This window comes from Electrophorus electricus, chromosome 10 (genome assembly GCF_013358815.1).
Source record: "Electrophorus electricus isolate fEleEle1 chromosome 10, fEleEle1.pri, whole genome shotgun sequence".
NCBI classification, from domain to species: domain Eukaryota; kingdom Metazoa; phylum Chordata; class Actinopteri; order Gymnotiformes; family Gymnotidae; genus Electrophorus; species Electrophorus electricus.
Window position 1 is genome coordinate 13,487,447 of NC_049544.1, and position 21,545 is coordinate 13,508,991.

Genomic DNA, 21,545 nt, shown 5'->3' on the forward strand with positions numbered 1-21,545 from the left:
TTGACTTTTTTCTTTTGAAACACTTACAGTTTCAGCTAACACTGTGCACTTCTGTTAAATCTTATTCAGTGCACCTAAATTAAAATATTGATAATAATATATATTGCCAGAAATAAAACTTGAAGATGGAATCAATGCTAAGTACAGTTAGCCAATCTCTTGTTCCAATCATGCACCATAAATTCTGATTTCAATATTTGGGTTCCATGGCTAATATTCTTGTAAATACAGAAAGTATTAGTATATGTATATATTTTATGTATTATATTTTTTAATTATTGAGTTAGGAGCTTTCTATTTATTACATGCAAAGACTGTGGAATCTATGAGTCTTCATGTTTGACATTTGAATCTACACACTATAACAAATTGCTTGTATTGCAAGCTGACTGTTGCCTGACTACTGGGGTTTGGTAAGATTTATTTTGTAATCATGCTGTAGTAAATATATCTCCAAATCAAATCTAAGATTACTTAGTTGCTGGCTTTACATAAATGTCTTTAGAAAACCTTCTTTATTGAATTTAATATAATAAAGTAAAAATATCTTATCTTTATCTTTCAGATTGGATTTATTTTTAATTACACATTTAAAATTAAGTAATATCAATTCAAATAAAGTAGACAGGTAATGTTATAGGCACCTTACATTTTCTAATTAACACACATTAATTGTCTCAGTTTTTTAAAAAAACTCAAACAAAAAACAAACAAACAACACCCCATGAGTTCGAATTTGTCAAAATACAGAATCCAACATAGAAAGGCAGTCAAAGAACACATCAAGCAGACCTTTTGAGTTTACTTTTGGACCACATTCAGCCAATGACCACATGATAGAGGAAAAGCAGACTGAAGGAGCCATACTAATTTGCTTTTTTTTCTAGCCCCCTCAAGTGTAACTGTTCATTAAATAGAATCAAGTTTGTTTTCTTCACACCAAAAACGTTTGCTAAAATTGCTGGCAGTATGAATGAGATCTTTATTAATTAGAATTGTCAGGCCAGCTTTCTGCTGTTTTAAGGACCAGAAATTCATTGTACAAGCTGACATACTGTTAGGAAATTCCAATATATGAACAATCCTTCCTATTCCAGAGCAGACTCAGATGGTCTTTTCATGCCTGAGAATGATTGTTTTCTTTTGGGTTATATGAAACCTCCTTGCAACAAATGGTCAGTCCAGCTGCTGATGAAAAGTACAACAAAGTGATGTGATTTCTAATATTGCACTATAGCCCTTGGGCATTTTGATCATTTTAGTTTCTTCAGATTCTGTAGCTCACAAAGTGATTGCATGATTTTATCATCTGTCCAAGAGTGAATAGTTATTGTTTTTGTTTTTTTTTGTTTTTTTTATGATGGAGACCTTGGCAGCACAGCACAAGCCCCCATTATACACTGGTATGTATTCTTGGCTTTAGATTTGTTGGATTTATTTGTTTTCAGTGCATAAACAAACAAAGCACAACCAATTCAGTTTGTAAGCAAATGTATTTATTTATAGGCCTAAAATTTTCACACATAACAGCAAAAAAATTATGCTTGGAAGAGTGGAATTCATGAGATGTCAGTAGGCCAGAGCCAAATAAGTTTTATCTATATGATGGAAAATATAAAGATTCAAATGGATGGACATGTTTATATTCAAGGGATTGAGAGGCAAGAGAGGGCTCACAGATCCCCCTGGCCTCCACAGTGTCCAGGGGGAGGAGAAAAGGCTGTGAACTACACTCTCTAAACTGCTGTATCTCTTTAATACTGCTGTCTTGTCTCTGCTCTTACACACAGCTTTTTATCAGGGCCTGAAGAAGCTCATGCAGGAGGGTCTGGCTGGAGCAGGGAGCTCAGCAGTGAGCCTTCCACTGTACTGCCTGGGTCCCTTGGCATCTCATGACAAACAATCCTGTTAAATACTACAATCATCCCCTTGTTTTTTCTTCAGTGAACTAGGCAGGAAATTGCTTATTTTCTCAGTGTCTTTCTCCTCTTTCTGTGTCTTTCTTTTTCTCTCTCACACACTCCAAAACAAACATTCTTTTTCCTGTATAGTTCATTAAGCTGCATTCCTGCTCTGTGATCCTTGTTAATGTAACATGCTAAGGAATGGTTCTTGGGAATCGTTGATGGAAGAGCTGACTTATAAAAGACTAAACTCAGTTTTACTAACTTTGTGTGAGTGTGTGTTTCTGTGTGTATTCTTTCTCTCTGGTTGGTACTTTACAAAAATTTAAATACATATGTGCACCCTAAAAAGACCAATTCTGGAACTTTCCCAGGATCTGGAGTTACTTCACATGTGGATGGCATGGTGCCAATCTTAATTGCTCTCATTCCTCCAGTTTAGTATCTGTCCTCACCAGAGACCGACATTTGATGAAAAGTTGTATACAATAGGACTGGGATGTGAAGAACTAAGAGTGAGGTTTAATTCTGATCATTTAAAGCATGCCCTTCACTATACATTTACAAGTGACTTTGCTAGTCTCAAAAGCTACATATTTTGAGTCACTCATGATAAGTTGCAAGGATAAGTTATAAACAACAGAGAAAATGATAGTATTAATGTATGTATAATCAAAATCATCATCAGCTTCATCAGCATTGTTAGCATCATCATTAAATATGTCATGCAATTTAGGCTTCACATAAGATGGCTACATCTGATATTAATACTGGGACTATTTATTTAGACCTTAAATAATTTATTTACATTTATTTAGAAGAATCTTTTTTCCAAAAGTATTTGTCTAACCAAAGTAGGAAACAAACATGTAACAACTATAGATAAACAAGTTGTACATTTAACAATCAACATGACTAGTAATTAGGAGCATGGTTATTCAGAATTCCAGGTCACATTTTTCAGTGCTCACTATTTAAGCTTAGTCTTTATTTATTAAGCAACATCTGTTACAATCATTTTTTATTAAATGAAGTTGCTGTACTGACAAATTTAATAATTAATTCTATGTTTATATTCCAAGCAATAGACTTAATAGACTTAATACTATTTAAATCCAAAAACAACAAGTGTCCAAGTCAATGTGTGGGAATGGTTGTTCCCCTGGGAGAAAGAATAGATGCATGTTTCCCTGTAAATGTGAAAACCAAATCAGTGAAGTTCTACAGAAATTCTTACTAAGTCTTATGAAATGCACATGACCTTGTATTTATAGGTTCCACTGAGACTTGCCTTGGTAAGTGTTCTCAAATGTGCAGTTGAGTAATGCCAGGTTTTCAAGAACCAGATGAGAGCCGTTCTCCATGAAAGATGTAAAAGCAAAAACAAGAAAATAACTCTATGTTCCATTTTTCTGAAGTTAATGAATATGCATGTAATGAATATGCATATAGTTGTTCAGTATAGTTAAGCAGTAAAGTTATTTGGCATAGGTAATGTCAGTTAAAGAGGATGAGTCACTTGTATCATCTGTGTCTGTAACAGTAGCATTTAATGGTAACTTATAGCACTTGGTAGCTATTTTAAAATACTTAATTAGTTTGCTTCTATATTGTTTCCCCCACAGGATACTCACATGCCTAAACATGATAAATGGGGTTAGACTATACACATTTTGTACCTGTTTTATCAAACCGATATCTCTGCATTCTGCCAATAAATGTACATTTGGTACATTCAGGTTTGTCAAAACCTATTCTTTATGATTAACTAGTTGTGTGCTTACAATACAGTGTATAGTTGCATGCTTGCAAAGCTAGATTGTATAGACATAGGATGGGTGGTTCAGCACAAATAATTACACATACCATGAAGGACTGTTCCAGCAAATCATAGCCGATAGCAGTCTGGTTTCCACTGCAGAATTTGATGTCTGGAATGGATCTAACCTGTATAAACTCAGCACTCTTGACTTACTTGCAAATACATTTAACAGTAGATTAAACACACACACACACACACACACACACACACACACACACACACACACACACACACACACACACACACACACACAAACATAGAGGCAGTGTAGCAGAGGCAGTACCTTGGAGTTCTTCCAAGACTGCGTTCTGAGGCAGAGTGTGTTGAGTTTTTGGTGAACAGGGAGTATAGGGTGCAGCAGGGACTGCTCCTGGAGGGGAAGTGACCTCTAGTGATCAGAGCAACAGGGTACAGGAGGGACTGCATCCTGAGGAAGAGCACCCTCTGGTGGGGTGCAAGGAGGCACAGAGCACCGGAGGAGCACCAGCTGAGGAGGTGGAGGGTGCAGGAGGAGCGCCCACCAAGGTGCACCAAAACAGCTTTTTGGTGACATATATTATATTAATGCTCTGTTATTTTGCTTAGGAACAATTCATTAGCAATAGTAATGTGATTACTTTTATAACGTTACATTTTTTCTGACTTACATTCTCTGTATGATTGAATGCAAAACCCCAGGCGAGGAGGAGGGGGGATAGAGAGGACACGGGTGCAGACAAAAGAGGAAAACAAAAAGGAGATGGCTGCTTCCAAAATGGTGGGTCATTCTGTCACGGGTGAAGAGCAAACGGCAGTCTCCAACTGAAGAGTTTAAGGAAACAACACTGAACATGAGCGTGCACAAAAAAAATAAAGGAAATAAAGAAAGCCACTTTAACATTAATGACTGACAATTGGGCATACTAACAAAAAGGAACAACAGAACATAACAACACAGGGGTGTCACCGCAATGAGTATGGGGCATGCCTCAACCCCAGAACATCTAACACATGCAACAGAAAAGCACAGCACAAAAGAAAGGGTAATATGCATGCCACCACTGCCAGGTGAAGGCTGCTGGAGGGCAGGCACCATTGCACTCTGCTAAAATGATGGTAATCATCCATGTGTTACAATTGTGGTAGCTAGAGATTAGATTTCAAAATGCTGAGTATTCCTTTAATTGTGCCAATTGTAGTCTTCATCAGAGTCTCTTACAACTACCAAAATGCCAAAGAGCTGTGTTTGTATTGTAACAACCACTGATACGCCCTCTAGCAGATTTTGTCATTCTGCCTCACCAGTACACCGATTTCATAATACTCCTCACACACCTGAAGGACATTACCTGAACCCTTTGTACAGCTCTCTTGGCTTACTGGAAAGTCTATTGTACCTTAGCCGGGTTTCTGGGCTGGTTTTCATGAGTGCTTTTCACTGTTGATCATTTACCCTTTTTCAGGACTCTTTTTTGACTCTACCTTTTACCTGCCTCTGAAACCTCTGTTTGTCCCTGATTGACCTTATTTTTTGTAATAATGTATTCTATAGTCACTCGCACTTGCTCCCCATTATTATCAGGCTTCCTACATGTATATCTTTTTTTTAAAATCCAAAAACTCTCAAAAACCACATAACAATGTAACCAAAAGAACCAGGTGAGCCTGATCTAGCGGGGATTTCTTTCTTGGGATCGAGAAGTGCAAGCAATCAGTACTTTGTGATGACATGTCATTATGACTGAGCCCATCATGTATAACTATTATTTGTCTTGTCCATTCTTGTGAAAGTACTCTTCATGAAGAGGTCTGGGATTGTATCATGTATTAGATATTATATAATCTGTAAATAATCGATACATTTTACTTAATGATAAAATATTGATTTAATTCTTTATTAAATAGTTCCTCCAGACATTGTATTGTGAACACATTAATATTACCATATACAGTCTTGGCTCTAAACTGTACATTCTAAATGGTGAATTGATTTACATTTTTATTTATGGCATTTGGCAGTTGCTCTTATCCAGAGCAACTTACAAAATTGCTATGTAATTTACTCATAGAATGTATTCTAGCCAGTACAGTAGGTTAGAGTTCAAGATACCATTGGACTACAATACTACTGTTGAAATATAGGGCTCAATGCTGATGCCCAGACAGCAATAGGTGCAATAACAAACAATACCCTACTCCAATGTTACTCAACATTGATAAGATTTGATACTACATCATTATTTCAGTATTTGTATTCCAGCCAGAAAGTCATATTTCACTGAGTCCAAGTCAATGTGTGGGGGTGGAATTTTTCCTGGAAGAAAGAATAGATGCAAGTTTTCCTGTAAATGTGAAAAAAAAATCATGTAGTGTAGTCCTACAGAAATTCCTACTAAGTCTTATGAAAAACATGACTTTGTAATCATTGGCATATGATGAAATTGCATGTTCCCATGGATGCCACGTGGTATAGTTTTTAGGATAAGAGAGTCAAACAGTATTCTGTTGTGCACTGTGGATAAGTTGTTGATTAAACATAGTGTATTTAATGTTTTATTTCTCCTCAAATGTAATTACAAGGGTTTAGTTCATACATTCATTCATCTTCTAAACCACTTAATCCAATTTAGCGTCATACAGGACCAGAACCTATCCTGGCAGTACAGGGCAGTACAGCTAGCTCTGGACAGGGTACCAGGCAATCACAGGACCAATCAATCTAACATGACCGTCTTTGAAATGTAGGAGGAAAACACAGTATTCAGAGGAATCCCACACAAGCATAAACTCCGCAAAGGCAGCAGCTGGAATCCATGGATCAAAGCCAGGTCTCTGGAGCTGTAAGGCAGCAGTACTAACCACTACACCACTATGACACCCTCAAGTGTTTAGTTGAACAGAAAGTGATGCTGATTTACAACAAGAGGGCATTCATTTGTAGGGTGTTTTACATTTGTCAAGCATGTGGATGAACCGTAATTAAATAATAATGTAATGATGACATTCTTTCCACAAACTGATTCCTACATCGTTTCACTGGCAACTAACTTATCATTACTAAACATTTTGATATCAGAGAAATACAAAAATTAGTTCAATGATTTAAACAACTGTTTTCTGAGTAGGTACCTAGGTTCAAAGAGGAGTACCTGAAGTAAAGTTCTTTTTGTGTTACATTGTTCACAGACAGTTCAACTGAAAGGTACTTAAAGGTACTGAAAGTAAACAATATAAGTAAAAGCATGTGAGTTTACCACACGATCTTGTTTGCCACAGGGATGACATACAAAATGAATAATTGCATATGTGGATATGTGGATATGTGTGCTGCTTAAACTGTCAGGAAAACATAGATTTAGCTGAATAATTCTTCCTCCCTTCCAGTTGCATCCAACAAACTTTAATATGAAATTCTGGTTGACATCCTGCTATTATTCTTAAACAGTTTTGCATAGACTTTTCTATTATTTGGAGTTCATAGAATAAACATTATTTTAGTGATTATAATCTCACTTAAGAGCAGATTTTTTTTTTCTCACTGTTCCTTTCCGTATATATGTATTGTTGCATACTTGCAGTCGCCAGACCACGCACTCTGACAGATGTACGCACACAGTCCCCACACTTATTCACTTCTCTATTTAAGCCCATAGGAAAATTCCTCCAGTGCTGCACCATTTCTACTCTTGCGTGTCAACGCCTTGAAAGATTCTGCTAGCTGCTTGTTCACTGTGCCTGTGTGGATTTCAGTAGATACCCTCCTGACCCACACTCGCATTTCACGCCATGCTTACCACGGTCACACTATGTCATGTCTTCCACAAGAACTCAAAACTCTAAGGACTACCCATAAACATCTTATTCGTTCAGTTACCTGATTTATAATAGCATCTGTGTCTTGTTTTCCCTGATGCATTTCCGTATATAAGTCCATACCGTTAATTTAATAATTTTGAAGTCTCATTTGCCTAGCCTTTCGCGTCTGAGCCGTGTATATGCTTATTCTACTCTGTATTCTCGGATATTTTTATCTGTTTCCCTGGATTTTGCTTTCTTGTCTGCCCCATACTGGCGTTGGATAATACTGCTGTGTTTTGGAACCCTGTAATATTAAAGTAATCCTGTTTGACTACAGTCAACTCCGTCTCTGTGCCTCACTACCTGACACACTACTTCTTAATTCTTTTCATGTTTTTTATTCGCTGTAATTCATATGGGCCCAGTTTGATCACTTTGTAGCACTGACTTTATATGAGGTTATAATATATGTCTGCCACGAAAGCTATAAAAACAAAAACAACAAAAGAACACTATTTTTCCAAAATTTCTGAAGTTAATGAACAACTATGCATATAGTTGTTCAATATAATTATACAATAAAGTTACTTGGGGTAGGTAATGTTGGTTAAAGAGGATGAGGTATTTCTAACATTTGTGTCTGCAACAACAGCGTATGCATGGTCACTTATAGCACTTGTCAATTATTAGAATATTTATTGCATAACATTTTAGTGGCAAAAATATACTTGTTGAATGTGTATAGTTCTAACTTAAATAATTTTGAAATTCTGTAAATAATTCCAAAATTTTGTTTTGAGTATTCACATAAAATATACTGAGCAAGCTTTATAGTTCATATATAGTTGGCAGCAATTTTAAAATAATGTGTTCGTTTGCTTCTTTACTGTTTCCCTCATAGGCCTAAATCTCTCACATGATTAATTATGATAAATGGGGTTAGATTATACATGTTTTGTACCTATTTTATAAATCCAACATCTCAAAGCTGCATTCTGCCAATAAATGCACATTTGGAGCTAAAACATGAACAGATTTGTGAAGACTATTCTTTATGATTAACCAGTTGTGCTCTTACTATTCACTGTATAGTTGCATGCTTGCAACTCACTGAATGTATAGGCAGTGGGTTGTTCAGAACAAATATTTACACATACCAAGAAGGAATGCTCTAGCAAATTGTAGCCAATAAAAGACTAATTTCCACTGCAGAGTCTGATATCTGGAATTGATCTAACTTGAACAAACTCAACTTTCTTTCCTCACTTATAAATACATGAGTAAACATGCATGCGCAGACACTTCAGACATCTGTAGTTGAAAATGTCTAACCTTGGAATGAGCATTATATGCAGGTCAGTGTGTGGAACTATTTTACAGTGGCCTCTCAAACTTAAAATGGCAGTAAGAGTTCTACTTTTTGGACTACTTTTTTCATCCTCTTTGGACTAGTTCTTTCCATCCTGTGTTATGTAATACAGTATAGTTACTATTTTACACAACATTAATTATTCTTTGCACTCATACAACTGAATATGTCCTCAATTTTGTCATTGAAAGGTCTATTATTGCAGTCCTCATCATGTATAAGCTTACCCTAAGGCCTTCTTCAAATAAATAAATGCGTCTTGTGTATTAACTGCTTAAACTTCTCATGGAATAGAATTGACAGCTGAGTGAACATCACGGAGTGTGCCATCTATTTAGAGCATATATACAGCCCCATGAGACTCCACTATACTAAATGGTGCCACACTAAGCTTTTTCTCAAGTATAGAAAAGCACTTATTACTGCTTGAACATCTTATCTTTCAACCTTAAGAGAAAATACCAAAAATAATCCTAGATTTCTTTTTAGTACAATTGCACATCTAACTAGGAATAAAACTGACACCAATGTTCAAATTACAACATCACACAGTAATAATAAGTTCATGAATTTCTTTAATGAGAAAATTAAGCACATTAGAGATAACATTAAGAGTGTTAACATGACATTGGGTAGATACTTAGAGATCATAATAACCAAGCCAAAAATGACTCTAGAATCCTTTACACCTATCCATGAGCCAGAACTTACATCTCTGATCTCGCACTCAAAACCTCCACTTGCTTACTAGATTCACTGCCCACACACTTTCTTAAGGAAATACTACCTGAAGTAACCAAACTTTTACTAAATTTAATTAACACCTCCTTGAACCTTAGCTATGTTCCTAAATCATTTGCAGTAATCAGACTACTTATCAAAAAATCTAACCTCGACCCATGTCAGCTGGCAAACTACAGGCCTATCTCAAACCTTCCATTTATTTCCAAGATGTTAGAAAAAGCTGTAGCTCAACAGCTAAGCTCATATCTGAATCAGAACCAGATATATGAAGTCTTTCAGTCAGGATTTAGGCCTAATCATAGTATGGCAACAGCACTAATTAAAGTAGTTAATGACCGGTTGTTGGCTTATGATCAGGGTTATGTCTCTTTGCTTATATTGCTTGATCTGAGTGCAGCATTTGACACTATAGATCACAACATTTTACCAGATAAACTCGATTGATGGGATTAGGGGAATAGTCCTTTCCTGGTTTAAATCTTATCTAGCTATGGTGTCCCACAACGATCTGTTCATGGGCCTTTGCTTTTTTCTTTATATATGCTACCTCTAGATGACATTATACATAAAAACTGTGCTAGTTTACACTGCTACGCTGATGATACTCAGCTATATGTCTCAGCCAAACCAGACAACATAGTATCTTAGTATTATTCAGGTATGCATAAAGGACATCAGACACTGAATGTTGAGGAACGTTCTCTCACCTAATCCTGACAAAACAGAGGTGCTTCTATTATGCCCACAGACACCTAGGTCCTCACTCTCTAATTACTCAATGATCTACAATGGTCTCCCAATCACATCTTCTCTAACATTTAAAGATCTTGGAGTTATTATGGATCCCAATCTCCTGTTTGAAGCTCATGTAAATAATATTTCTAGGGAGGCCTTTCTCCACTTTAGGAACATGCTCTCCTCTCATGATGCAGAAAAGCTAGTTCAAGCATTTGTTACTTCAAGATTGGACTACTCTAATGCCTCACTATCTGACTGTATCATTAAGTGCCTAAACTAGCTCCAGCTAGTTCAAAATGCAGCAGCCAGAGTTCTTACTAGAACTAAAAATTTGATCACATCACTCCTATCTGAGCTACTTTACACTGGCTCCAAGTAAAATGTAGTATTGATTATAAAATAATTCCAATGACCTGCAAAGCACTGAAGGGTCTTGCCCCACAGTACCTTAGAGAACCTCTAGTGCATAACAATCCACCACGTCTGCTTAGATCAAAAGGTGCATGCTCTTTAGTAGTACCAAGAATAAGAAAATCAAGTACCAAGAATACTGCAGCGGGCAGAGCCTTTTCCTATAAAGCTCCCACACTATGGAATAACCTTCCTGTAAATGTTCGAGACTCAGACACAGTCTCAATATTTAAGGATAGGCTGAAAACATCTGTACAGTCAGGCATTTTATTAACTACTTTTATTAACTACTAAAAGTGTAGATCTGGGGGTCCATGGGCATTGAGAGTTATGGTAAACCTGGATATTATGATGCTGTTACTTCACCTCTCTGTTGTCACTCAAGTTTGTTGACTGAGAGCAGCGGAGTGCGATGTTTCAGGGTGCCCTCATGCTTGTGTTTCCTTCTAGCTCTATTCTTTTAGCTGTGCTGCCATAGCTAGATCTGCCGGAGTCCATCTTTGCACATTATAATTCCCTAACTTACACACCCTCATACCTGGACATGCCTAATAATTTAGTCTCTCTTTCTGCTAAGATACATCTACCCCTGATGTCATTATGTTACTGAGCCTCAACCCATTTCAGCTGCCATGGCTCCTCGCACCACCCCCTGATGTCTCCTGCTGTAGCCCACCACACCTCCACCCTAGCCAACTAGTTCTCTGTTGCGTTTAATGGACATTCTCTTGCAGGATGGGTTTCATACACATGCACACCATCAGGACAAGACTAGGACCTCTAGGACCTCTAGTCAGCTACATGCCATAAATTTAAATGTAGAAAATTAGATTAGACATTAATTGCTTATTTTTTCATTTTATTATTTTTTTCTTAAAATTGTTACTATTGTGGTGACTGTTATTGGCCAGAGAGGGATGCCCCCCCTTTGAGTCTTGGTTCCTCTCAAGGTTTCTTCCTTATGCTCTATGGAGTTTTTCCTTGCCACTGTTGCCCTTGGCTTGCCCACTGGGGGCTTGGACTTGGACATTTGTAAAGCTGCTTTGTAAAAAGCGCTATATAAATGCATTTTGATTTTTGATTTTGATAAATATTTACCCAAACGTCACTGAGTGTGGCATCTATTCAGAGCATACGTACAGCCCCATAATACTCAACTATGGGTGGGATATCTTGGAGAGTCTGGGGTGCCACAGCTTTGGGGCATATTTCATCACCAGCATCATAAATAAGATCACGAAATTTGGCAGTCTATTTGATCATAATATATTGGATCATAATCCTAATCTAGTGTGGCCCAAGGACATTTGACATAAAGGTTTGGAGCTCATTACTTTTCTGCAAGGCAACCAGACATTTCAGTTTTAGATGAAATTTAGTTGAAATATTTGATCTTTGATCCAAAACCACCTGTTAACGACATGAGGAGTTTTGTCAAATAGAATGAGTTTTTCCTACGAGAACTAGTCAAAATAGTCTATAGTTGGTTTAACTGAAAAGGGGACCTGTATGTAAAGTAGCCCAGTTGTAGTTCAGAGGCATTACCACCTGTTCCATCCAAAGAATAGTTAATTGAGGAATGGTTTCCTGAGCTATAGGGCCATCTACTGTCTATTACCCAGACAAAACAGAACCAACGAAAGCGACATATTATTTTAGTAAATCAAATAACCATCGATGTGACGAGGCAAGGTTACTCACTTTATGCTTTCATTCAAACCTTCTGTTTTAGTTCAGTATAATTACAATAAATTCACGTTTTTCAGAACATATTACATCTTGGTACCATCAGCGTCCTGAAATTATAATTGATGGTAGAACTACGACGTTTCTTCATCAGCTCTGCAAGAAAAGTGCTTCTGAAATTTCCCTTTCTATAGTATGGATTTCCAAACATTATGCAGTGTTGGTGACATAGAGAGTATAGAAGCCCAGTGTAAGTTCTTTGGCCGATATCTCTGATGACAACTCCGAGAAACGCCCACCTAACCGGAAGTGGAAATGTTTGTAGGCTTGAAGTAGGTAGCCTAGTTTGTTTTATTCCAGCCTGGTACGGTGTTTTTAACGGTGTAGATTTTCGAGATCTTTTCATCACTTAACATTTAATAAAGTGGAATCTTACGCCAACAGGCTTGTATTCAGTGTCTGGATTTGCTAGAATGGAAAACTTAGAGAGCTAGAAACTGGAAAGTTGCTTAGCTAGCTAGCCTGCCATAGAGGGCATTTGTGTTCGGAAATAGCAAAATGGATTGTAGCGCGCTGGAGCTTGATGCTGTCAAATTTGCCAAATCAGCGGTGTCTCACGATCAGAAAGGAAAATATAATGAAGCGATTTTCTTCTACAAGGTAAGTTCTGAAACTGTGTTTGATTAAACAACAGATTACGTAATTGGGTAGTTTGCAAGGCTAGGCGTTTGGTTGAGAATTCTGACACTTAAGCTAACGTAGCTAGCGATAGCTGTCTCGAATTAGGTTCCTCAACCAATCAGTCAACCAGCCATGTTGAACCCTGTCACATGTAACGGGGATGTGATTACGATTGTTGCCATTGGATTGGCATTTCATTGTTAGAAGTTTACAACAGACAACAACAGCAAATCATCTTTAAAAACATCTTTATAAATATCTGGTTATATACCACTATCAAAAGTCCAAACTTGAAATGGTCTTTATTTAGTAATAATTTTTTTTTTTTCCACGGTAGGAAGCAGCCCAGGCCCTGATCTATGCTGACATGGCAGGCTCCAAACTGGAGAACATTCAAGGAAAAGTAAACGAGTACCTGGAACGTGTACAAACTCTTCTCAACGCTGGTCAGTTCTCTGAAATATTGTAATGTAGTAACATTAGTTAGAAGGGTTTGCTGTGTCTGTCACTGTCATGACTGGTTTCACCTTCTTGGGAGGAAACTTTCCATGGCTCATGCTCCAGTAATGCATATGTCATCTATACTTGGTTTTGGTGTGGGTGCGACTTATGCGAGTGCGTGGAACTATCATCATGTTTTTAGACAAACCTTTTTGCAAGTTGTAGTATTGTTGTCTGGTTGTGTTGCTGTTGTGAAGAACACTTGACCTTCTCCCTGTTTCCTTTTGTTATATTTTTGTTATATGATAGCCCAGCCACAAAATAAACAACCATGACTCATTTTTATTAGGCAATAAACAGTGATCTTCATTTTGTAATTAGGCTAACCAAGAAGTGCTGCATACATCTCTTTTTAATGTGTGAATATGTGTACAGTGTAGAATGGATTGTTAATTATATTGCACTCTATGTGCGGTTGATGGCTTTATCTGGTGTAATAGGATAGTTACTTTACAGCTCAAAATTGTGTAGTTTTATCTACTCAGTGACTGATATTAACTGATATTAATTGGACATTAAAAAAGAGCCATAAAAACAAATAAGAAAAAAGGGAATTTAAGTGTTTTTTTCCCCCCTTACTATTTCAATATCTGATGTCCTCATTTGATCCTGCAATTCCATCAAAAATACTGAAACACTGATCTCCCTTTATCAGTTCAGGCCCAAAGCAGTGACCCACTGAAGAGCAAGCACCAGCTGGACCTTGAGCGGGCATACTTTTTGGTGACCCAGGCCTTTGAGGAGGATGAGCAGGGCAACAGTGATGAGGCCATTGAGCTTTACACTGAGGCTGTGGAGTTGTGCATACAAGCTGTGAGTCATTGTGTTCGAGGAAAAGTTCTGTAAAGGAGATGTAATGGAGATGCCTCTAGTATGAGGGTGAATTCATACCTTTTTTTGTTAAAAGTTCTACAATGTTAAAAAAAAACAAAAAACCAGGAACACCAGCACTGTTTATTTCTTTTGTTTGGCATGATGGATCTTAGGCTTAAAATAAACCTTAGCCTGGTACATGAAAATGGCTGCCCTGGGACTTGTGGCTGTGGACTCCTGAGCGTTGTGGCAGTGGAAACAGTATTTTATACAAGTTAGACACACCCAAAGGCTTTGTGTGTTAGGTCTCATTTGTGATTGAAATGGTTACTGAGTGCTTGCCTGCTGCTAAACAGATCTGTTGTCCTGGTGAACTTTGCACTCTCCTTGCCCCTCTGTCCCACAGTCCAATGAGACCTTAGATCAAGCACTGCAGGGCAAACTGAAGCAGCTGGCCCGCCAGGCACTAGACAGGTGTGTGCTCACAAAAATGCTGATATGCTGTACCTCGGTCTTGTGTTGGCTTGCTGTTCATATCTTACTGCTACCATGTTTTCATTCTTCTCCTTGTTTGTGTATTTTAGGGCAGAGGGGCTGAAAGACTCTCTTTCTAAACCCATAGCTCTGGACAAGCCCACTGTCAAAGCCACTGCTCCTGTGAGGCAGTACCTGCCCCTGGGTCCAGACTTCTCCCTCCAAGACAGGCCCCAGCCAGTGCGGGCAGTGCAGTCCAGTGAGCCGCAGGGCCAACGTTACACGGTCGAGGAGATAGAGGTGCTCAGGTGTGGTCGGCTGGCTCCTGATTTTTATATGCCCAAATGTCGTCTTTTTTTGTTTTTTGTTTTTTTTTGGACATGGCTTCTCATATCCACTCTTCTGCTTTGTGTATTGAAGGAAGACTTCCAAGATCAATAAGATTGAATATGTACCATTCATGAATGTTGACCTGAGGGAACGCTTTGCCTTCCCTGTTCCATTTTCGTGAGTTCTTTTTATTTTCTTCTTTTTAATTTTCAGAGAAGCAGTGACATGGTCTGATTTAAACTTACCTATCAGAACTATTATATTAATTTGATCTACTAAATCTACTTATTTATTGACAAAGAACTGTTTGAAAAGCTGTAGTCAAAAGGGCTATCATTTGTTGATCCGAAGGGACAAGTTTGGGAAATTGGCGCTGTCCCCTAAACAGACAGCTGTCTTCTCTCGCTGGGTCCGTCCAGATGACATCTGCAACAACCCCACCATGATTTTCACTGTGTCCAGCTTCAGCATCAAACAGGTGCCATGGTTTTCTGCTCTCCACAACATTGATGCTCTTTAGAAGTTTTGAAATAAACTGTAAATGGCTGAATAGTAATGTTATTTGTTAAAATTGCAGACGGTAGTGTCAGACTGCTCTTTTGTCGCCTCTTTGGCCATCAGCGCAGCATATGAGAGACGCTTCAACAAGAAATTAATCACCAGGTAGAGCCCCACTGCCAGTCACCTGGACTTCTTTTGCCTCATCACAGTTGAATGTCTTTGCTGTAGAGACTGCTATTCAGTGCCATGTGTCTTGGAATCAGTTCCTGTCCTCTTGTGTGCAGAACAGCACACCTGTGCCACTTTAGTCACTTAGAAAAAGACAACAAGTAATTTGTATGTGTGTGTGTTCTATGTTTGTGTTCATTTCTGCATGTGTGTGTTTTTTGTTTTTTTGTTTTTTTTTGTTTCTGTATTTGTGTGTGTGCTTGTTTGCACGTGTGCACGTGTGTATGTTCTACAGTATCATTTACCCACAGAATAGGAGGGGTGAGCCGGAGTATAATCCCTGTGGGAAATACATGGTGAAACTCCACGTTAATGGGGTGCCTAGGAAGGTACAGGCACTCAGCTCCATTGACAAGACCGTTTTACTCTTGAGAGTGTTGCAAATGATCTCTCATTGACCAGTTGTAGTGACCACTTACTCACCAGTGATTAAAAGTGTGTTGTAAATGTTGTTTCTTTAGGTGATCATTGATGATTTCCTCCCAGTGGACCGGAATGGTGAGCTGCTCTGCTCCTACTCAAGTAACCGAAATGAGCTGTGGGTTTCCCTCATAGAGAAGGCCTATATGAAAGTGATGGGTGGATATGATTTCCCTGGCTCCAACTCTGTATGTATGGACCAAGGAGCCTTTGTTTAAGTAAGATTATGGATTAAGGATTGTGAAGGAAGGCTTCGGCCTTGTGTCCATAAGTGTGAATTGTTTTCTTTTGTAGAATATTGATCTGCATGCACTGACTGGTTGGATCCCAGAACGCATTGCCATGCACTCGGACAATCAGTCCTTCAGCAAAGATGACACCTTCCGCATGCTTTTCCAAAGGTGAGCTCACAACCATGTAGAGAGTTACCAATACACTCCCCAGCACTGTATTGCACTACTCTTATCAGAGGCTGCCTTTTTTGATCTGGCCAAGGTTTTGAGATTCAGTGCCCATGTGGGCCCCACTCTCACAGGTTTCACAGAGGCGATGTCCTCATCACCGCGGCGACAGGTGTCATGACTGAGGAGGAAGGGGAAAGGTGGGGCTTGGTGCCCACACATGCCTATGCTGTGCTGGACATCAGGGAATATAAGGTGAGAGGTCATGTTTCCTCCCACTACGCTTTGACAAAATACTTTTCTATTCGGTCTTTCTTTGTTTAAGGGGTTGTGTTTCCTTGGGTGGAGTATTCCTCTGTTTAAATGTATTCCATGTTTTATCCAGAGGAGTCTGATTTCTCTTTTTGCTCTTAAGCATAATTTTATTGTCATGGGCTCCAGGGTAAGCGCTTCCTGCAGCTGAAGAACCCTTGGAGCCATCTTAGGTGGAAGGGCCGTTACAGTGAGCGCGACGAAAAGAACTGGAGCCCAGACCTACTGAAGTACCTCAAGTTTGACCCCAAAACTGCACAGAAGTTTGACAATGGTAAGTGAATGCTGTGTAGTGCTTATCACCAAGTGAAATGGGAAGACCAGATTCCAAAATCAAGAGTCCTGAACTGACCTTGGCCTGTGTTTAAGGTGTGTTCTGGATCATCTGGGAGGACTTGTGCCAGTACTATGATGTCATCTACCTGAGCTGGAATCCTGGACTGTTTAAAGAATCCTCCTGCATACACAGGTCAGCCTCATTAAGTGTCATATTATTACAGGTGAATCATCCTATATCAGGGTGTGTTTGTGGGCTTTTAGACAAACCTTATATCAGAATCAAATTATGGGACAAAGAATAGTTCCTCTGAGGTCAATAAATTGAAGTTGGGTTGAAGTTGCTGGGATGAAGGCTAAATTAACGTGTGGTTTAATGTGTGTTTGTAGTAGCTGGGATGTGAAACAGGGCCCAGTAAAGGATGCCTACAGCTTGGCCAATAACCCTCAGTACAAGCTGGAGTTGCAGTGTCCACAAGGGGGTGCTGCATTGTGGGTGCTGCTAACAAGACACATCACAGACAAGGTACATTCAATGATGAGTTCTACCTTTTGTGTATTGTATGCTGAGTATTTTATTTTAATGTTAACTGCATATTGTTCTATTCACTTTCAAGGATGACTTTGCTCAAAACCGGAAATTTATCACTTTAGTTGTTTACAAGACTGATGGAAAGAAGGTTTATTATCCAGGTAGATATCATAAAATAAATCAAGAAATAGAAGTGTATTAAGTGTATTTATTTTGTGTAAAAGACAAAAAAAAAAAGAGAAAGAAACCTAAGAGAGATGTTTAGTTTTTTGTTTGTTTTTCTTCTTAATTCCAGCTGTTGAGTAGTTTAGGTAGACGGGTTCTTTTGAGAGTGTGTGAGCTCTGGTGGTCCTTCCTTCATTTTCCACTGTGCCTTTGTCCTCGTAGCTGATCCTCCCCCGTATATTGATGGTATAAGGATCAACAGTCCACACTACCTGACGAAGATCAAGCTGACCAATGCAGGAATGCACACTTTCACACTGGTGGTATCTCAGTATGAAAAGCAAAAAACCATCAATTACACACTAAGGGTAACTCCCTCTGTCTCTCGGGCTTTTTCTTTCTGTGTTTCTGTCTCCATCTGTCTTTCTCTTTATGCAACTCTGTCTTTGTTTTTTTGAATAGGTTTATGTGCATGTAGGGATGTTATAAACCATTACATTCAGGTGCTATGTAAAAGAGAGGAGAGAGAACAGTGATGACCTAGAGCTAATTTATATTGGACTCCATAAACATGGTTTCTTTTGCATATAGGTCTATAGCCTGGTACACTCATGCCTCTTGTTTCATGTTTCCTCTGCACTCATGTCTCATTTTGACATGTTCATTTATCTAATGCCTTGAAGGCTCTTTGAGGTCATTTGAGCTAATAAGACCTCAGCTAACAAGCAATATGAACATTTGAGTTTCCAATTAATTTACTGTGTTCCCTCTCAGGTCTATTCGGCGTGCAAGTTTAATTTCTCCAAAATTCCGACACCATTTATCCATACCAAAAGGGTAAGCTTATGTTCTGTTTGAAACAGAATTTGCGAGTGCACTACACTGCTTGTTTTAATGATTCTTTTGTCTGTCTATGTAGTTAAATGGCCAGTGGAAGGGAATCAGTGCTGGAGGGTGTGGGAACTATAAGGACTCTTACAAGCACAACCCCATTTACCAGTTTAACCTGGACAAATCAGGACCTCTGCTGATTGAGCTTCGGGGCTCCAGGTAAGCCTGGCCACCATGTCTTAACCACATACTACTTGGGCATACGTGTGTGTACATTTTGTATACGTTACTATTCTGATGAAGATAAATTATTTGAATGGCCTCATTATATAGGTCATTGTATGATTGTGGGTTTGATCAGAGGCTCTATATCATGAGTCATGTCTTCACAGAAGACCTCATTGTTGATGTCAGAAAAGCAGTTAGCATTCTTAACAAACAAATACACACACACACACACACACACACACACACACACACACACACACACACACACGCGCGCACATGCTCTCACTCACTCACTCCTACAGTGTTTGGGAGCGTAATCTCTGTAATGTGGCGTGGGTTGCCAGCATACGACAGTAAATGTTGTTGGCTTTCCCTGGGCAGGCAGTACAGTGTTGGCTTCGAGATTCTGACTGTCTCCACTGTAGGGGATCCAGGCCCCTCAGGGTTGCAGAAGAAAGGCAGTGGAGATTACAGGTAAAGTACTGCATTTCCCAGTATGGACACAGGAGGGCATGTAGAAGGCTGATTCAGTATTAACATCTTGCTTGTGGTAGGCCAGGACAGAGAATAAGTCTAATATTTACTGCTTAAAAAAGTCATTATGTTCATCAAATTTGCACCGTGTATTTGTTAGCTCAGTTGTACAGGTAAAATAAGTGGCAACCAAACTTAGTAAGCATGTTTTTATATAAAACAGCAGCACAAAGTAAGCACAGAATACCTAGGTCTCACGTGGGTATAATAACCAATTTGTGTTTTTTTACATTGTCACTTCATTTAATTGTTACTCCTTGAGTGTTGTCCTAATCTATTTGCATGACCACGGTACTGTTAATATTTCATGTTAGTGAATAAAAACAAACTTAACATTATGATTTTATTCAGGGTTGTTGTTTGTTTGTTTGTTTGTTTGTTTGTTTGTTTGTTTGTTTGTTTATGACTACTGCCTTAGCTAGCACCTTGGCAGTGCAAAGGTTGGACATCATTATCAGGACTCTAGTTAAATGGAATAAATTTCGGTGTGGGGGCTAAACAAACACATAGCCATTGAAAACAACTGATAAGAGTCCTAATACCAACTTGCATAGCTCTTCCTGTCCTCACCCTCTCTTGTCAGGTGTGGGTTCTGCTACATGGAGGTGGACCACATCCCTGCAGGCATCTATAACATCATCCCCACCACCTTCCTGCCCAACCAGGAAGGGCCCTTCTTCCTGGACTTCAGCAGTGCCACCCCTCTCCGGGTGTCACAGCTCCAATGAAGGCTGCCCCAGCAGGAGAGCGAGGAGAGAGAAGCGTTGCCTCATGCCTTCGCAGTGGGAACTCACTTCCTCTCTGCTCTGGACATGCCTACTCTCCCTCCGCCTCCGTCTCTATGACTGCTTCCTGTTGCCATAGTGGGTGGGCTGACCAGACTGTGGTTGCCGTTTGATTGCTCTGGCATGGTACAGTGCATGGAGCAAGTGTGTACATTCAGTAAGGATCAAGCATTGTTCCAAAGTCACACAGAACCACAGCAGTGGTGTTGGTGCATGACTGTTTATTCCTAGAAAGATGTTCTTTACTCAGGAGACTGCAATAAACAACTGGACTTTAACAGAGCTGTATATTACAAGAAGACATGGATGCCGCTGTACAATGGTACATAAATTCCTGTGTAACTCTTCTAAGGACTTTACTTTTTGGTGAGTTAAGTATAGATGACTTTGAGAACTATATGCTGACAATGTAATTATAGCACTCTCATCTAGAATGCATATTATAGTGCTATGAAGGCACTAGTTCACAGATTACATTTTTGTTTCTTGAAATCTAGAGATTTTTCTATTTTTATTAGGTGATCCTTTTCCTTGTGTCTTGCAAGGTGATGCCAAAGCCAAATTAATTTTGGTTTTGAAGTAAGGAGTTTAAATACATAGTACACCTCAGTTAATTGCCTTTTTATGTTTTTGTTTTTTTTCCACTCAGATGTATTTATTTTCAGTGCAATTAAAAGAATGAGGAAGAATCATTAAATTAGATTTTTGGACAACCCATATATGGAACTCTGTTTCTCAGAGCAGGTTATATATGCTCCAAAACCACCAAACAAACTCCAGTTTTGGAAGAATCACATTAGATTACAACAGCAGCCTGCAGCCTCCTCTTTAAAATGTCCATGTGATCCAGAAGTCTTAAGTTAAATACCCATTTTTATGATTCTCTTGCCTTAAGTTCTGAACAACGACACTATTTTAATGAACTAGTTTGGTGACGGAACTACAGTATTATAATTATCTATAATAAAAACTATTGTCACTATGAGAACCAAACACTACCCATTGGAATGACTGATCATCTTGTACCTTAAATACTTGAAAACACCTTGAAAAAGATGCATAGCTATTGGTCCATACAAGTA

At 38.7% G+C, this 21,545-nt stretch overlaps 1 protein-coding gene across 2 annotated transcripts; it reads left to right on the forward strand.

The window, feature by feature from the left end:
- The first annotated feature begins 12,769 nt into the window (after positions 1–12,769).
- capn7 (calpain 7) lies at positions 12,770–21,438 on the forward strand. 2 transcript variants are annotated; one of them, XM_027003029.2, is made up of 21 exons: positions 12,770–13,111; positions 13,470–13,578; positions 14,289–14,446; positions 14,853–14,920; positions 15,031–15,228; positions 15,341–15,427; positions 15,602–15,728; positions 15,828–15,913; positions 16,215–16,308; positions 16,441–16,587; positions 16,694–16,800; positions 16,935–17,055; positions 17,242–17,386; positions 17,482–17,581; positions 17,782–17,914; positions 18,006–18,081; positions 18,308–18,453; positions 18,860–18,922; positions 19,005–19,135; positions 19,526–19,618; positions 20,262–21,438. In XM_027003029.2, exons 1-21 carry the CDS (start codon positions 13,010–13,012, stop codon positions 20,404–20,406), a joined length of 2,436 nt encoding a protein of 811 aa, XP_026858830.2. In that variant the 5' UTR covers positions 12,770–13,009; the 3' UTR covers positions 20,407–21,438. The 2 variants fall into 2 exon arrangements, with proteins under 2 accessions (XP_026858830.2, XP_026858823.2); XM_027003022.2 differs by having other exon boundaries at positions 17,779–17,914; positions 20,262–21,437.
- The last annotated feature ends 107 nt before the right edge of the window (positions 21,439–21,545 follow it).

Coding starts and splice junctions, on each gene's coding strand:
- capn7 (XM_027003022.2), top strand. CDS start 13,010: ATGGATTGTAGCGCGCTGGAGCTTGATGCTGTCAAATTTGCCAAATCA. Junction 15,729..15,827: donor CCAGCTTCAGCATCAAACAG/GTGCCATGGTTT, acceptor TTAAAATTGCAG/ACGGTAGTGTCAGACTGCTC. Junction 19,619..20,261: donor AAAGGCAGTGGAGATTACAG/GTAAAGTACTGC, acceptor CTCTCTTGTCAG/GTGTGGGTTCTGCTACATGG.